Source organism: Aulonocara sp. 'chitande type north' Nkhata Bay, linkage group LG17 (genome assembly GCF_057382095.1).
Source record: "Aulonocara sp. 'chitande type north' Nkhata Bay isolate Kocher_YH1m ecotype deep benthic linkage group LG17, A_spYH_male_GT1.1, whole genome shotgun sequence".
NCBI lineage: Eukaryota > Metazoa > Chordata > Actinopteri > Cichliformes > Cichlidae > Aulonocara > Aulonocara sp. 'chitande type north' Nkhata Bay.
Window position 1 is genome coordinate 17,035,109 of NC_141360.1, and position 16,995 is coordinate 17,052,103.

At 41.0% G+C, this 16,995-nt stretch overlaps 1 protein-coding gene across 1 annotated transcript; it reads left to right on the plus strand.

Moving 5' to 3' along the window:
- Positions 1-2,215: 2,215 nt before the first annotated feature.
- Positions 2,216-15,081, plus strand: pde6d (phosphodiesterase 6D, cGMP-specific, rod, delta). The gene is made up of 5 exons (XM_086269453.1): positions 2,216-2,595; positions 9,376-9,464; positions 11,156-11,281; positions 12,521-12,626; positions 13,160-15,081. Exons 1-5 carry the CDS (start codon positions 2,546-2,548, stop codon positions 13,239-13,241), a joined length of 453 nt encoding a protein of 150 aa, XP_086125579.1. The 5' UTR covers positions 2,216-2,545; the 3' UTR covers positions 13,242-15,081.
- Positions 15,082-16,995: the final 1,914 nt, after the last annotated feature.

A 16,995-nucleotide genomic window follows, 5' to 3' on the forward strand; every position in this document is an offset into this window, starting at 1 on the left:
TTCCAGCCTCGTCTTTCTCTTTTTGCTTTGTCACCATTCATCAGATCTGTTTATGTTGCTGCAACCATCTCGGTCGTCAGCACACCTGAAGATGTTTGTAGAAATCTCAAAATATAGACATAACATGCTGCTTGGCTTTAGACCAGACTGTAGATTAGCCTACTGTGGCTAAAGGAATGAATATCACCAAAGAACTTGTAAAATTACCGCTGCAGCAGAAATAAAGCATATACATTTTTGTATAGAAATGTGTACTTTAAGTATAAAATAAATTTTAGAATGGTGACTTGTGCCCATTCTTTTCTGTTTGAAAGGAGCATGAAGCTTTGGCATGTGTGTGAAAATGCTTAATCAGCTGAGTATTCTCCAGCACTTTATTCTGTCTCACACACGGTCACACTCAAGCCACTTCCAAATTTTAAATGAGTTCACAAATTTAAATGGAGAAACTTGAGGTGTGGAAGTTCAGTGGTTACCACTGTTGCCTCAGTGAGGGGTTTGTGGTTCACATCCCAACTGGGCTGTTCTTTGATGAGTTTGCATGGTTTTGATGTATGGCTTGTAGTCTTACAGAATTTGAGTGATCAGTACTACAAAACGCGACACATACACCAGTCGTGCTAAAATTAGCACTCACAGGTGAATTCAATAATGCTGATCATCTCCATCTCTGTTAATTGGCTATGCACCACAGACCTTAGTAGACAAACCGTTACTTAAAATGCCATCACTTGACCCAGCTGTATTGGCACATTATTGGTCAATCTCCAACCTTCCTTTTATTTCAAAAATTCTTGAAAGTGTAGTTGTAAACCGCTAACTGATCACGTGCAGAGAAAAATAATTTGAGGAGGTTCAGTCAGGTTCGAACCTGAGAGATGCATCTCCACCTTCAGCTGATCCATGTACTGTTCACTGAAGCCTCATCAGAAATGGTCTCAGTGGAAGGGTTGCTTTCAAGAAGTCATTGTTAAGAAAGGTAAACAAACAAAAGCCTGAAGTATGCCACATTACACAAGAACTGGACTGAAAATCCGTGGCAACTGGCCCAATGGAGTGATGGATCCAAATTAAAAAATTTACAGCCTGCATCTGTTAAAAACGATGGAGGCTCTCTCATGGTTGGGGCTGCATTTCAGCCAGTGGTGTTGGAGATCTTGTTAAAATCGATGAAATTATGAATCCAGATAAGTATCAAAAGATTTAGCATCTGCAAAAATGGTAAATTGCTGCACCCATCTCCCATTTTCCATGCAAATTATAAAGATATAAGGGGTGCTCAAAACTTCTACATAAGCCTGGTGCAGTCGTACTGTGTAAAATTGTATGCACACACAGATTTGCCACCAACAATGAACATGTCTGTTTTTAGTATTGTTTGGTCCTGGAGAAGGACAGCCCTGTTTGGATTCTGCGTGCAAACCACAGTTTCCAGCCGTCTTTAACAACTTAAGAGAATTATACTGCACAATTTTCTCATCCAATAAAAGAATATTTACTACATCCGTTTACCTTGCATTTTATTTAAAACCTACAAAAGGATCACATATTTCTAGCTGTCACTAAGGGATATTGCCCTTCAATATAACTAAAGCTTTCAGACAGTTGTAGGGGTCGCAGTATATAATTATTTGTGACACAGTCATACAGGTTTAAAATAATACGAATTAGAACTAAATACCCTGAATTTGAACTGAAATGTAACATTTAGGACGACTGAGTTAAATTCTATCTCTGAGCTACGTTTTGATGTAAGTACAGGATATATAATAAAATATGTATAATATAAGACCTTTTAGTTTTTGCACCGTCAAAATTAAATGAGTGAAATGAGTGTCTTGAGCTACACTATAGCTAACTAGTTTACTTGCTAAAGTTAACATTACTGTTGGCTAAAGGGAGTCCGCGCACGGCTGTGGTGTTCTCACATACATTACACGAAACAATACAATTTTGCTCCAATAAAAGTAAAATAAATGACATAAATTAAAGATTTTCTCCATTTCGGTCGTCCATCACGGATGCAGCGTCTACTGTCGCGGTTGCTAAGCAACAAGAGCCGAGCGTCGTAGGGGACACGGTCCAGTTTAACAGCCGCTCACTTCCGGTCTTTAAGGGCAGCCCCTGAATTTGAACACACGCCTAGTTTTGCGTTTTATGAGAGTGAGTGCTTAAATGATAAAAGAAGTAAGCACACAGACAGCGCAATAATGATGTAATACTTTGTGTGTGGCGTTGCCACTGGTGACGCGTCTTTATCCGTTTTAGTCCCGCCCTTGCTCGCTATTCTCCCTGTGATTGGCTGATAGTGGTTCCCTTGCGTTTCACTGGTTAGGCTGTGTGCAGCCCGTTTGCTAGCTGGGTATATTTAGCTGATTGCATTATCGGATCAGATTTAGCCTGCAGTCCAGCAGAGTAGTGAACGTTATTTCAGATGAATTCTGACTAGTAGTTAGCCAAGTAGTTAAGCTAACGTGAACAGCAGCCGTCTTTTTTCAGAAAAGTCTAGGTTATCTGTAAGGAGCGAAAACAAACCATTTCGGACATGTCTTCAGACGAAGACAGGGCCAAGGAAATTTTGAAGGGCTTCAAACTGTATCCTTTTTCCTGTTTGTGTTGCGCGAATGTTAGAAACACAGCAGTGAGCTAAATAGCTAGCTGTCTGGGTAAAGGCATAGGACAGGATGCAGCAGCCACATTAGCAGGATGGATGTTGTTGTACAACAAGCTTAGTTGCTAAAGCTAACCTGCCACAGTCTCTGCGCACGGAGTTGTGTAGTTGCTGTGTTCCAGTGTCTGAACGGACACAACAGCAGCTCATTGAATGACGACCTGTGGGCTCACATGAGCTTCCACATGAGGGTGAATTCGCCTGCAGTTGTAGTACCTGTGGCACATGATGAGGATGAGATTTTGCTCAGGTAGCTGAGAAGTAACTGTTGTGCCTCCTGTAACTATTATTAAGCGCCTCACAGGTATGTGACTCGCGTTGAGCATAGTCTGACTGCTGTATGGTTCCGTAATGCTGGAAGTTGAAACCCAGGTGCGCCTCTCTGTGTGATGATGGCAGACTTGATTCCACGCAGCTATTCTGGATTTGTATGCTAACCACCAGAGCAACATTGGAGATTGCAGTATGACCTGTTAAATGTGTACTCATGTAGTGAGTCAATTTTATTCCTCTTTGGTGTGCCTGTTAGCGCTCATCCAGCACATGTCTGAGAAAGTGACCGAGCAACAGATTTGTGATTAGAGAATAGGAGATGCTGTGCAGGATAAGTGTTCAGCATAAGTTACCTCAGTCATTTAGGTAGGTAAATGGAGTCTCTTTAAGCTTGATGCAGCTCAACATGTCATTGATTGATTCATTAATTCTGAGTTGTAGCATCCAGTTTGAAAGACAAATGTCAGAACATCAGTCTGTAAACTAAACCTGAAGCTGGTGTTTTGTTTGTTTTTTTAGCCAAGGGGAAAAAAAAAAGACAAAGTGATTAAAGTCATGCAGTAAAAGTGCGGTAGAGTAGTATCACAATAGTCTTATGTGTAGGTTATCATTGTAGACTTATTTTTAGGGGTTACACCTTGTGTACACATGCTGTAACATAAGCATGAAGCAGAAGCTAAGGAGGTGTTTCAAGCACACATCTGATGTTTAGGTTGCCTATATCTTATAAGAACTCAGCGCTGAGTCAGTTCACAATCATTAAAACACTTGTAAAATAGAAGGACATGCCTAGAAGCACTCAAACACACGAGTAAAACTATGTTATAACCTGTGTCGCACAGAATTAAACAAATACACTTCATTTCTGATGCTCAGAAAACATAAAAACTGAAAAGCATGTCCAGATTAGAAATCTTACTATAGAAAAAGTCTACAGAAAAGAAAGGGGGGGATTGTGTGCTTAATGGTTAATGGTCTGTGCCAGTGTCACCCTTTCATGTAAATTAGCTTGAAGCTACACTAGAACATCCTGGGTTAACTTGACCAGTTAAGAACCAGCTTTATGTGAGCACTTTTTACTGCAGGCTTGATTTATACATTCACACACATTTCTACAGCACTTTTACTGCATGCCTTTAACTGTTTGGTCAGACCTCTTGATGCACTGTGGTAATGGTTAAACCCATGATTTAGTGGAATGGAGCTTTACTGCCTTCTGTCCTTATTGAAATGGGCTAAAGAGAATTTTCTTTTTCCCTTCTTTAGTGTAATGGTAACACAGATAAAGTCCAATATGACAACAGCCCTGTTTAACTAATATAATACTAAAGTAGTGTTTGTGAAGTTATGTCACTTTGTCCCATACTGAGTAGTCATCAGATTTGTAAATGGTGAAATGTGATGATTTTAAATGGCCAGGATGTTCTTACGAAACCCCTTCAGACACCTTGGAACTGGAAGGAAGTCTTCTAGAAGGATTAGTCAGATTTCAGCAAGCTGCTGTGAGAGACTGACAACTAAAAGAGCTACACAGCGGTCTTTGTGCTAAAGCACAAAGACTGCTGTTTGGTACTTCAGTGTTTGGTACTTCAGTGTTTCCAGCTGGCTTTTCAATCTTTTGATATCTTTCTAGGTATCAAAAAAGTAAAATAATGACCTTTGTTTTAACTGTATGCCAGCTCAAAACACTATTCATCTTCTTTTTATGGTTTACTAGTTGTAAATTAAAGGCAAAATATAAGCAGCTAATGTAATTGATGGTAAAACCTCAAGCAAAGAGAAAAGTTCTCTCCATTTCCTAAAATTGCAGTTATGTGCTGTGAACATCACCTCAAAATAAATGGACATCAAAATTGTATTCTTTGTTTATCCTAACATGTAATACTATAAAAGCTATTTTGGCAGCTCCACAATCAAATCTTATTGAATTCTGGTGTAAATGGCTTAAAGGTCAGTAGTTGTATAAATGTTGGGGTTAGGAAGTTGCCAGTACTTGGAGCCATTAACATGTCTTTAAAAAATAAATGCAGACTAAAATGTGACAGCAGCTTTTCACTGGGGGCTCATTAACGATGTTCTGACGGGTCTGTGCAGGCACCCTGGTGATTTACACACACACACACACACACACACACACAACCTGCAGCAGACCCACAGGAGGCTATGGTATAATTTTGTATGATGTTATTGGAGCTGAAGTGTGTATGGGTTTTAGACTGTGAGAAAGTGATTGGAAGTAAATTGAATAAGGGCATACATTATTGGGTGTAAAGCATTTGTGGAGGTGATGGTTTTTATTTTCTGAGCCTTTTTTTTTGTTTTGGTAGTGTGTAAAGAGGATTCTTCTGGATGGTGTAGATCTGGTTATGCATGGAGGGATTAGTGAAACTGTTCAACTCAGCATACTTTACTAGAAAGCCAAAGGAAGGGGGAGGGGCTAGTAGAGGTAATGGAGTTGTGCTGTCAGTGGGATCTGACCCATACGGCTGGGATTATACTCCCTTGCAGACTCAGCCACGGACAGCTGTCAACTGCAGACACTTAGCTTGGAGGAGGTATGTACATTTGGTGCCCTTCAAGTGGAGTGGCTGTGGAGACAACTGTGCACAGACCCAACCACAGGGAGGGTATGTGAAAGTCCACTCAGTCTCTTATATACACTGTTTGGACAAAAGCCACACAGCCACCATGTACAGGGCTCAACAGATAACAAATATTTTACAAATGGGCCAAAAACCTTTTTCCAAACTATAAATGACTGTATTCACTGTAGTGAAGATTGAGTGGACTTCTCTGGGAGGTCAGAAATGAATTACTAATCACATAAACATGTGACCACTAAAACTACCTTTTCAGTTCAAAAATGGAAGTAAATAACTGATTTGGCATCTTAATCAAAATAATAACATGTTGTACTTATATCCAATAAATTTGAAAATTATAATAGCAATTATAGAAACATAGAAAAGTAACTTTGGCAATTAAGGACATCTGTGACATAAAGCTTACACATTTGTAGAACTGTGTTCTTCAAGCAAATTCGAAAACAGTATAAGAAATCCACTATTCATTACACTATTCACAGATGACTAATGAATAATCCCATAATATGACGACTTTCATTCCTCTGGGGGGTTGGCCAACAGGCTGCTGGTGGAAACTGTGCTACTGTTGTCTGAAGATGAAGACAGAGGAGAAGGGGAAGGTGTTTTAGGCATTGGTAAGAGAGAAGGAAAGGCATGAATGCAGAAGTGTGAGTAGGAACTCTACATGTAGGGACTCCGACTGGTAAAAGGAGAGAGCTGGGTGATACGGAGAGAAGGAAGGTTGATATATTGTGTGTGCAGGAGGCAGCAGCTTTTCACTGGGGGCTCATTAACAAGCAAGGGAAGCACTCAAGGTGGATTCAAACTATTCTACCATGGTTTAGATTGGAAGTGAAGCGGCGTGGGGGTAATTTTTAAGGAAGAGGATGTGAACAGTGTTATGGGGATGAAGAGGGAGTGAGGTGGGATCATGAGTTTGATGATGGAAATTGAAGATGTGACGTTAACGGTTGTCAGTGCAGAGTGTCTCTATGGCGGGTGGGAGTTGTTAATTTCAGTGTAATGTAGGTTATGGGAACAGAGGTGATGGTGTTGGGGAGGAAATGTGGAAAATTACGTGGCAGTGGATTTTGCAAAAAGGATGGAAAGGACTGTCAAACATACAAGAAAAGAGAGGAACATAGGGTGGCATAAGGTCACCTTATGTTCACCCTGAGTGCAGTCTGAAAGACATATGAGACTCCAGGGTGGTGTCAAGGGAGAATGTAGCTAAGCAGCATCTGATGGTAGTTGGTAGGATGATTTTAGAAATTAAGAAGAGGAAGCGAGTCAAGGATTAAATGGTGAAAGTTGAAGAAGGAAGCATGTTGCTCAGAGTTCAGGAAGGAGCTGGGACATGCTGTGGGGTTTGTTGGGAAGTTATCAGATGACTGGGAATGTACAGCTGAAGTGGTGAGAGAACCTGTCAAGAAGGTGTTTGACATATCCCTTGTATTTAAGAAAGAGTATAAAGATACTTGGTAATGGAATGAGGAAGTACATGAAAATATTCAAAGAATGAGGTTGGCAAAGAAAAAGTGTGATAGTCACAGAGATGAAGAAAATAGACAGGTGTACTGAGAGGTTTACAGCAAAGAAAGAGGTGGCAAAGGCTCATAGTGAGTTTGTGAAGCTGGAGACTAAGGAAGGACAAAGGACTTGCAGAGAGATCACGCTGAAAAGATTGTGCAGCAGCCTTTCAATCTCTAAACATAAAGATGGAAATCGAGTAATGAGTGAAAAGAGTGTTGAGAAGATGGAGGAGATACAGGAGTAAGGATGGAGGACAATTTTATTTATACAGCGCCAAATCACAACAACAGTCACCTCAAGACGCTTTATATTGTCAGGTAGACCCTACAATAATACATACAGAGAAAAACCCAACAATCATAACCCTATGAGCAAGCACTTCGGCGACAGTGGGAAGGAAAAACTCCCGGAGGGGCGGACATCTGCTGCAACTGTTTGGCGTTAGGGGAGGAAGACGGGACAAAAGACATGCGGTGGAGGGGGCCAGAGATTAATAATGAGTATAATTCAGTGCAGAGAGGTCTATTAACACATAGTGAGTGAGAAAAGTGACTGGAGAAGAAACACTCAATGCATCATGGGAATCCCCAGCAGTCTACACCTATTGCAGCATAACTAAGGGAGGATTCAGGGTCACCTGGTCCAGCCCTAACTATATGCTTTAGCAAAAAGGAAAGTTTTAAGCCTAATCTTAAACATAGAGATCGTGTCTGTCTCCTGAATCCAAACTGGAAGCTGGTTCCACAGAAGAGGGGCCTGAAAACTGAAAAAAGCCTCCCATTCTACTTTTAAATACTCTAGGAAGAACAAGTAGGCCTGCAGTGCGACAGCGAAGTGCTCTAATAGGGTGATATGGTACTACAAGGTCATTAAGATAAGATGGGGCCTGATTATTTAAGACCTTGTATGTGAGGAGCAGGACTTCAACTTCAATTCTGGATTTAACAGGAAGCCAATGAAGGGAAGCCAATGCAGGAGAAATATGCCCTCTCTTTCTAGTCCCTGTCAGTGCTCTTGCTGCAGCATTTTGGATCAACTGAAGGCTTTTTAAGGTGTTTTGAGAACACCCTGATAATAACAAATTACATTAGTCCAGCCTAGAAGTAATAAATGCACAAACTAGTTTTTCAGCGTCACTCTGAGAGATGATGTTTCTGATTTTAGAGATATTGCGCAAATGGAAGAAAGCAGTCCTACATATTTGTTTACTGTGTGCATTGAAGGACATATCCTGGTCAAAAATGACTCCAGAATTCTATTGGTTAGGTTACATATAAAATTATTGCTTTTTGTTCATCATCAATTTATCCATCCAGCCTCTTCTGATTATTGTGGGGGTGGGGTTTAATTGTAGCTACCATAGGTTGAAAGTGCATTATGAGAAAATTTTCAAAGGTCATATTACAGTGTATGATAGATGACTGTTCATAATAATAGTAGCGTATTAAAGGTCTGCTTTTCACCTGTGTTTTGACACACTGTCAAAAAAAGTTGTAACGTCATCATTTTCAACATGTTCCAGCCATCAGTGCTTGAGAATTTAAATCTGTACTCTGATGGTTTTAAGGTTGTTCTGTGGGTTTGTGCTGTTGTCCTCCTGTTGTTTCTAACGTGAGCAGTCAGCACTTCTGTACTACAGTAGGAAATTCAGCATGCAGGCTTCATGAAGTCTGAGGGAATACTTGTTCCAGGGTACCATGCTTTGGTGTTAATGGCTGACCAGTGTTAAGTTGTAGTACTGCTGTTGTTGCAGTAATATTGTTGAGCTGATCAGAGGTTGTGTTTCTTCACCAGATATCCTGCCAGTTTTCATTTTGCTTTGATTGGAATTAAGTGAGGGCATGGCGCATTAAGAACAGCTTCAGTTCCTTCACGTAAGCTTCTACTGGTTTTTGGCTGATGTCTCCAGTGCAGCATGTCCCTTTTGAAAACACCAGTTGTAGAAGTATCCAGATCCATAATTTTTATTCACAGTACACGCTGTTTGTTGGGAAAAGATCATCTTTAATTGGAAATGATACGAATACAAAATTTCAAATATTTTGAATTTGGCAGCAAACACTTGAAAAAGTTGGCAATGGGGTAACACGACAGGGAAAGAGCCTGAAAATATGCATGTTGAAAAGTCTCACTGCGCTGACCTGACATGTAGGGACTTTACAGGGAGGTGTAGGTCAGGTACACGCTAGGTTACAGCATAGCTACTTTGTAGATCTCCCACTGCAGCAGAAATTCCCAGTAAGTCTACCGGTGTGTATTTGAGTGGTGCATTCACTTTGGTTAGGACACTGTTACTTAACTGTTTCCTGCTAGAAACTGGATGAATCTTCGGGATGCAGAGACGGGCAAAGTGCTGTGGCAGGGAACGGAGGACCTCTCTGTACCGGGAGTAGAGCACGAAGGTATGTCTGCGCTTTTGACACTCTCAAGTCATATCTGTTGTGAGAGAACAACTAAATACAAATCTTCAAGACCTGTTTATCAGATGGTTTACCCACTAATTCATAATAAAACCCACTCATCTCATAAGCCAACATTGTCAGCTAATACTGATTGTTCTATATATGCAGTATCCTTCTCTCTGTTTATTTAGAGGCTGTATATTTAGACAAAGTCGTTTTTTCACATCATTTTAAGTTTAAAAATTATAATGTTGAAGAGGCGTTTGTGAGGGCCACTCAAAAAACACCAGATTGACCTTTTAATGTTACCAAAAGTGATTTTGCGGTTTTCAATCATCCTGTTGTAGAAACCAGCCTCTAGTTAACATTGGAAGAAATTGGTTTCACTCTTCCAGTGAAAATTGTGTGCAGCACAAACAATAAATGTGTTCTTTTGTAAATGACAGATAAGGTCGGAAATGACTGTTTATCAGGATCGACTGTTGCAGGTAAACAGGAGTGGAGTCATCACATCCATCATAAAATGTTTTGTGGCATTGTGCCTTCAAATAATGTAAAACACAGGACGACCAAGCAGAAAAAATGTGTTTGTCCATTATTGTTCAAGAAGTTACTTGACAGCACGATATCGCACTGACAGCAGGGAGTCTTTTATGAATTCCATTGTCATCACAGATTTTCCCGCAAATCTGAGGAGCCTGATCAATTTGTTACACTCACAATTGTTCTCGGTTTCCATTTAACCTGATAATTCAGTTACTGAAGTGAAATAATGATCAATGGGTTATGCAACTTTTTTTTTTTTAGTGACAGTAAAAAGCTAAACTTTGTCTGTTAGTGGACAGCAAATCAGCCATTCATTATTCTTCACTCTCTCCCTTCCCCGTCATATCCCTCCATCAGTTTTTTAAACCATAGTAATTACACCTTCCTGTCGTTCTCGCGCTGTTCTTGGGCCTGCGGTCTCTCCTCCTGCACTTCTCCACAGCAAGTGTGAGCAGCAGCAGCCTCCTGTGACTGCAAAGGCTGGTTACTAGTTGTTGCTAGGACTACAGCTGTCAGTGTAGCAGCAGCCCTAACAACTAACATGTCGCTTAATTTCACACAGTTTGCTGCTTCCATTTCTTGTATCAGAGTGGCTATAGCTCAGGAACTAGAGCGGTCGTGCTAATTAGATGGTTAGTGGTTCAATCCCTGCCTGTTCTGGTTTGGATGCCATAGTATCATTGGGCAAGATGCTAACAATTCGTCGAAGTGTGGATGTTGGATGGAAGCACATAAGGATGGAAAATGTTCTTGTATGAATGGATGTGAACAAGTGAATGAAGCATGTTATGTAAAGTGCTCCGAGTGCCCCAGTAGAGTAGAAAAGAGAACCAGTCCATTTACCATTTCTGTCTTAGCTTTTCAGCTCCACTTTGCTACTTTTGTTTGCTTTTTTCCATCTTTATCCGCCACTTCTTCCACGATACACTCTGTTCTACAAGGTGCATGAATGCACAGGGAGGGCAGACGAGGGGTCAGTTGCCTTGACAGATTTGATCTGATCCTACATGCTGACCTGTAGCCTGTATAATTATGTCTATAAAGTCTTAGGTCCTGGGCCCACAAATGAAAACACTGAATGCTGGTGTTACGTACCTAGCTGTTGTAAGCAGAGTTAATTATATACGGCATATCTGTCTCTTCAGCTCGTGTCCCAAAGAAGATCCTGAAGTGTAAAGCAGTGTCCAGAGAGCTCAACTTTTCTTCCTCAGAGAAGCTGGAGAAGTTCAGACTGGAGCAGAAAGTTTTCTTCAAAGGACAGTGTTTAGAAGGTAATATGTGAAAACTGACAGATCAGTGTTCGTTTCCACATGAATGGAGCCCTGCATGTTCCTGTCTGGTTCTACAGACATCCTCTTATCCACATGTGGTACAGGGACCAGTAGCTAACTGAACATGTTAAAAACGGAGTCGACTAGGTACTGCTGGAAAAGTGCTATATGTTATCCATATCTTATCTGTCTCATATAATATAGTCTGTGTAAGATTAAACCTATTTTACTCCAAATTATGTCAAGTTTATTAAAATGTGTTTAAAATTTGTTAAAAAAAAAAACAAAGACCAAAATGAATATATACAAAATACAATATTATTCCCTTAAAAGTGATTACTACCCACAGAGTGAGCAGTGAAATGCTATTTGAAGATGTTAACATGTTTGAAGTAAACCTCCCTTTCACATAGCATCATCACTTAACCTCGACCCCTCAGCTGTAATCGGCTGACTGCGTTATGTCGTCACCACGGTGGGCGGGTGAGAGGTCACCCAGGTTTGTGAATGCAAGAACTCAAGAACAAGGCAAAAAAGAAACTTTGCATCGATACCATAGCTGTGTCTACTAAAAATCTCAGACAAGTTCAAATCTCAATGACTTGGACTTGGTCAGTTTTTTTTTTTTTTTTTTTTGAAAATCTTGTGAATGTGAGAACTTGAGAAAAAGACAATTTTGAAATTGATACTATAGGTGCGTTTACTAGGAGGCTAACAGCTTTTTGTTGTTTTGACCATGTGTAGGGACAAATGAAGGCCTGGTAGTCTTAGGAAGGTTAACCAATGAATACAGTTGCTACATAGTATTATGAAAAAAACAAAAATGATAAAATGCTCAGAATTAAAATCAAATAAAAATGTATTTTTGTGAATTCATTAGCAAATTAATTATAAGATTCTATAATCAAGCAAGTTGAAATCTGAAAGAAGGAAAACCTGTGCAGGGTTACTAGAAGGCGGTTTGAGAAGAACAGACAGCTCACAGCCCTGGAACCTGTTGTGCATTGTCGTCACTTCCCTGTTTCACTGTGTTTGCAGTACAGTAATCCCCCTGACACCCTGCTGCACAGTTCCAGAGAGAAAACACACAATCCACACCCACATAACATGTTTGTGCTGCTGTTTTCCACCTGAGAAGAGAAATGTCTGTGAACTAATATCTAGGCCATGGTGGTATAGTAATAGCAATGATAGTGTGTGCTAGAGCAGCAGCATTGAGCCCTCTGTCTCTCTGTCCAGAGTGGTTCTTTGAGTTTGGTTTCGTTATCCCCAACTCCACCAACACATGGCAGTCTCTGATAGAAGCGGCTCCAGAGTCCCAGATGATGCCAGCCAATGTTTTAACGTGAGTCTCTGCTCAGATGTTTCCTGTACTTTGTGTTTCTGTACTTGGACCGTCTCTGTTTTAATGCCATAGAGCTGTGCTAGGCTTTTATCTGGCCTTGAGCTACATCAGGCCTGCTTCCATAGCGATACAAAGTGTACATCAACACACAAGTGGTCTTATGTTCTTGGCTGAAATATATTTACATACCTGCATTTTATTCTGATGATCTGAACATTTGCACGTAGACGCCTTGTGGATTTTCAGCGACTGAATCATAAAAGATCCAGTCGCTGAGCTTCAAACCGCACAAAGTGTCGTTCAGCAGCCCTACATTCTTCTTTCAGTGCGCCCGGAGGTCGTCTTTAAACAGATGACTTGGGAAGCGCAGGCTAATCATAATTAAAGTCAAGTCCCACATTTAGTTTCCTTTTATTCTACCAGTCACAGCTGTACAAAGTTGCGCAGCATTCATGTATCTTTTGCCCTGTTGTAGTGAATTTTCTGTTATGTTTCACTTTTACTAAAGGCTGACACTTGTCTTTGTTTTCTAGTGGTAATGTTATCATAGAGACCAAGTTCTTCGACGATGACCTGCATGTCAGTACTTCCAGGGTACGGCTTTTCTACGTCTGACATTTAACCCCCCCAAGTCTACCTTCCTGAATGCTGACACCCTGCCAAGGTCTGTAAATACCCAAGGTTAGCTACAATTCACAGCGGTAAAGAGCTCTTTGCTGACGTGGGATCAGCATGTTGGGGTGAAACCCAGCTGTGGCGCCACAATCAGTCAAGTGAGCTCGTGTTCTCTAGTTTTGTCTCGACTTGAAAACCTCTGGACCTTGGAAGAAGAGGGAAGAGGAGAGAGAGAACTCGATTGCTTCCCCTGTTCCAGGATCACCTCTCTCTCTGTTTTCCCCTTCAGACTGTTTCACTGTAAACACGTGATCACTGATCTCAAGTCAGCTAGGGAAGCCCTCTTGTGTTTTTTCTTTTTTGTAGTGCTGCCCTATCTCACTCCCAGGTAGCATTTACTCAGGAACAGAACAGATGTGTAACCTTCTGTGAATAGATATCATGTTTTCTAATCTCCATGTGTCATGTCATGGCTGGTCAAAGATGGACTGTTGTTGTTGAGGGAAGGTGATGCACTCAAGCAGGGGTGGGGGAACTCCAGGCCTCAGGGGGCCTATGTCCTGCAGGTTTTAGATATCAGCCTAGGTCAACACACCTGAATAAAATGATTAGTTCACTACCTCTGGAAGTGGCCTCTGGAGAACTTCAAGACATGTTGAGGAGGTAATTTAGCCATTTAAATCATGTGTTGGATCAAGAATACATCTAAAACCTGCAGGACACGGCTCTCGAGGCCTGGAGTTCCCCCACTCCTGCACTAGAGGGTCGGGGATGACATGAAAGCTCTTATTGTCATTTTAGGTGCTACAAATTTTATTGACAACTCAGATAAAATGTATAAACCTGTTACAATGAGCACTGCATATTTTACATAATTCAAATATAAAGTAGTATAGCCTTGAGGCGACTGTTGTTATGATCTGGCGCTATATAAAATAAAATTGAACTGAATTGAGCTCATTTCCTCTGGCTGCCTCCCGTTTCAGAGGCTGTCTGTGAGCGCCCACATTTCTCACATGGTATGTCTTTACTAGTAAGGGTGACTTTCCAAAGCAGGTGAAATGCAGCCTCCTTCCTTCATTTGAGCAACAGAAGGAGCACAACCTGTGCACTCTTCTCCTCCTCAGATGGTCAATTTGTTTTTTTCTAGTCATTGATTAGAATTGCTCGGTTTTTATTGGAGAAATGGAAGAAATATACATTTGTGGATATATTAATCTTTACACATTAACCCATTCGTAATGTTTCACTTTGATGAGTTGATGAGGCCCGTCTAACACTGCAGTGCTCATCCCCTGTTAGTTTTCACAAGCACTAACCTTAGCAGGCTGACTCGTGACTGGAACAAACCCGCTTAATGTAATGTTTGCAACAGTGGTTTCAATGTAGTCTGATAGAGGGCTACACACGTTTGCTTGTTTTTTTTACACTCCTCCATGAATTGTTAAAATGAAACCTTCACACAGTTATGACATCATTAAAAACTGTTGTTATTCATTGGTAGAACAAAACAAGCTTTTATTCCATTAATTTATGTTTTAATTGACCTTCACATGACTTAATTCTGATATTTCACTTTGAATAAAATCATTATCAGGGTGAAACCAAAACATGCGTCATTTTATCTTAGCTAGATCCAGATGGTAACAGCAGCTTGAATTCTTTTACAACACCTTTGCTTTGCATATTCTCACTAGATTTTTAGCTTTGGCTTCCTGCGTAGTTCACACATTCACCTCGTTATGTGTTTTTCTTAGCTCCTATCTGGGCTTTGTAAAATAGATTTGTGTTGTAATATAATGGGAGGTGTGGATTAAAGTTACATGATGTTGGAATAACATGATGCGTTCTGTTTATTTTATTAATTAATAATTTTCCCCGACCTGGTTGGGAAACAATTTCCCCAATTTCAAATGATGCATGTAGAGTTGTTGGAAAAATTCCCATGCACCCTGAAGTATCTTATCGCAGGTAAAGACTTGATATGCTCTTCTATGGCTAGGCCAAAAAACAGGTGGAGTCTCCTCTCTAGTACTGGGGCAAAGACTTCCACAGGCCAAGGAATGTCATTCCCCTAGTTACCCATGGGACCACCATCCCAGTTTGCCAATCCAGAGGGGACTGTCCCTGACCTCCACACAATGCAGCAGAGATTTGTCAACCAAGACAGCCCCACAGCATTTACTTCACTGCAGATACTAGTCAGCTGGCTCCAGAATCCAAGAAACAAACCAAGGGAAGAGGAGAGAGAACTCGATTGCTTCCCCTGCTCCCTTCACTTTTGGCGTCCACCATTGAGACAGGTACCAGCAACTTTACAGCCAGAAATAGAGGAGTGGCATCTGACTAATTTGGATCCTGACCAAAGATCTACTGCTCTTGGAGCAGGCATTTTGCCAGATGGTGCCTCCACATCCACACTGGACATTTGATTGAGATTTCCACATCAGTGCATCTTCCCACACCACCTTGACAGTTGACAGCTCAGCTTCTCTCAGCCTAGGTTGTGGGTGTTAAGTGCACTGATGTGGAAATCTCTTCAGTTTCATGCAGATTTTTTTATGGATTTTTTTTTTTATGGATTGAACAATTATGTTTAGAAATGTACTTAATATACTGTAGGTCGTTTTCAGTGTTTATTTGTGACAGAGGGATAGCAGCAAGAGAGAAAGGGAAGGATTACAAGATGGTAGTGAGACCTGCTATGATGTATTGTTTGGAGACAGCGGCACTGAAACAAAGAAAGAAAGCAGAGCTGAAGATGTTCAGATCTTCATTATGAGTGAGCAGGATGGACAGGATTAGAACTGAGTCCTTTAGAGGGACAGCTCAGGCTGAGCAGTTTGGAGAAAAAGTGAGAGAGACGAGGTTGAGATGGTTTGGACATGTGCAGAGGAGGGAGAGTGGATATATCAGATAAAGGATGATGAAGATGGAGCTGAGAGGAAAAAGCACATGCTAGGGACAGGGTGAGATGATCCACTGGGATAAAAGACAAAAAATAATCACATAGCAAGCAGAAGAAACTCAAACACTGTTTGGGTAAATTCTACAGGGTGGGCCATTTATATGGATACACCGTAATAACATGGGAATGGTTGGTGATATTAAAGTCCTGTTTGTGGCACATTAGTATATGTGAGGGGGCAAACTCCTCAAGATGGGTGGTGACCATGGTGGCCATTTAGAAGCCGGCCATCTTGGATACAACTTTTGTTTTTTCAATAGGAAGAGGGTCATGTGACACATCAAACTTATTGGTAATGTCACAAGAAAAACAATGGTGTGCTTGGTTTCAACGTAACTTTATTCTTTCATGAGTTATTTACAAGTTTCTGACCACTTATAGAATGTGTTCACTGTGCTGCCCATTGTGTTGGATTGTCAATGCAACCCTCCTCTCCTACTCTTCACACACTGATAGCAACACCGCAGGAGAAATGCCAGCACAGGCATCCGGTATCTGTAGTTTCAGGTGCTGCACATCTCGTATCTTCACACCATAGACAATTGCCTTCAGATGACTCCAAAGATAAAAGTCTAAGGGGGTCAGATCGGGAGACCTTGGGGGCCATTCAACTGGCCCACGATGACCAATCCACTTTCCAGGAAACTGTTCATCTAGGAATGCTCGGACCTGGCACCCATAATGTGGTGGTGCACCATCTTGCTGGAAAAACTCAGGGAACGTGCCAGCTTCAGTGCATAAAGAGGGAAACACATCATCATGTAGCAATTTCAAATATCCAGTGAC

Excerpts from the sequence above, each read along its gene's own strand:
- pde6d (XM_086269453.1), top strand. The coding sequence starts at position 2,546 with ATGTCTTCAGACGAAGACAGGGCCAAGGAAATTTTGAAGGGCTTCAAA. Across the intron at positions 11,282-12,520 it reads CAAAGGACAGTGTTTAGAAG|AGTGGTTCTTTGAGTTTGGT; the intron begins GTAATATGTGAA and ends CTCTCTGTCCAG. Across the intron at positions 12,627-13,159 it reads ATGCCAGCCAATGTTTTAAC|TGGTAATGTTATCATAGAGA; the intron begins GTGAGTCTCTGC and ends TTTGTTTTCTAG.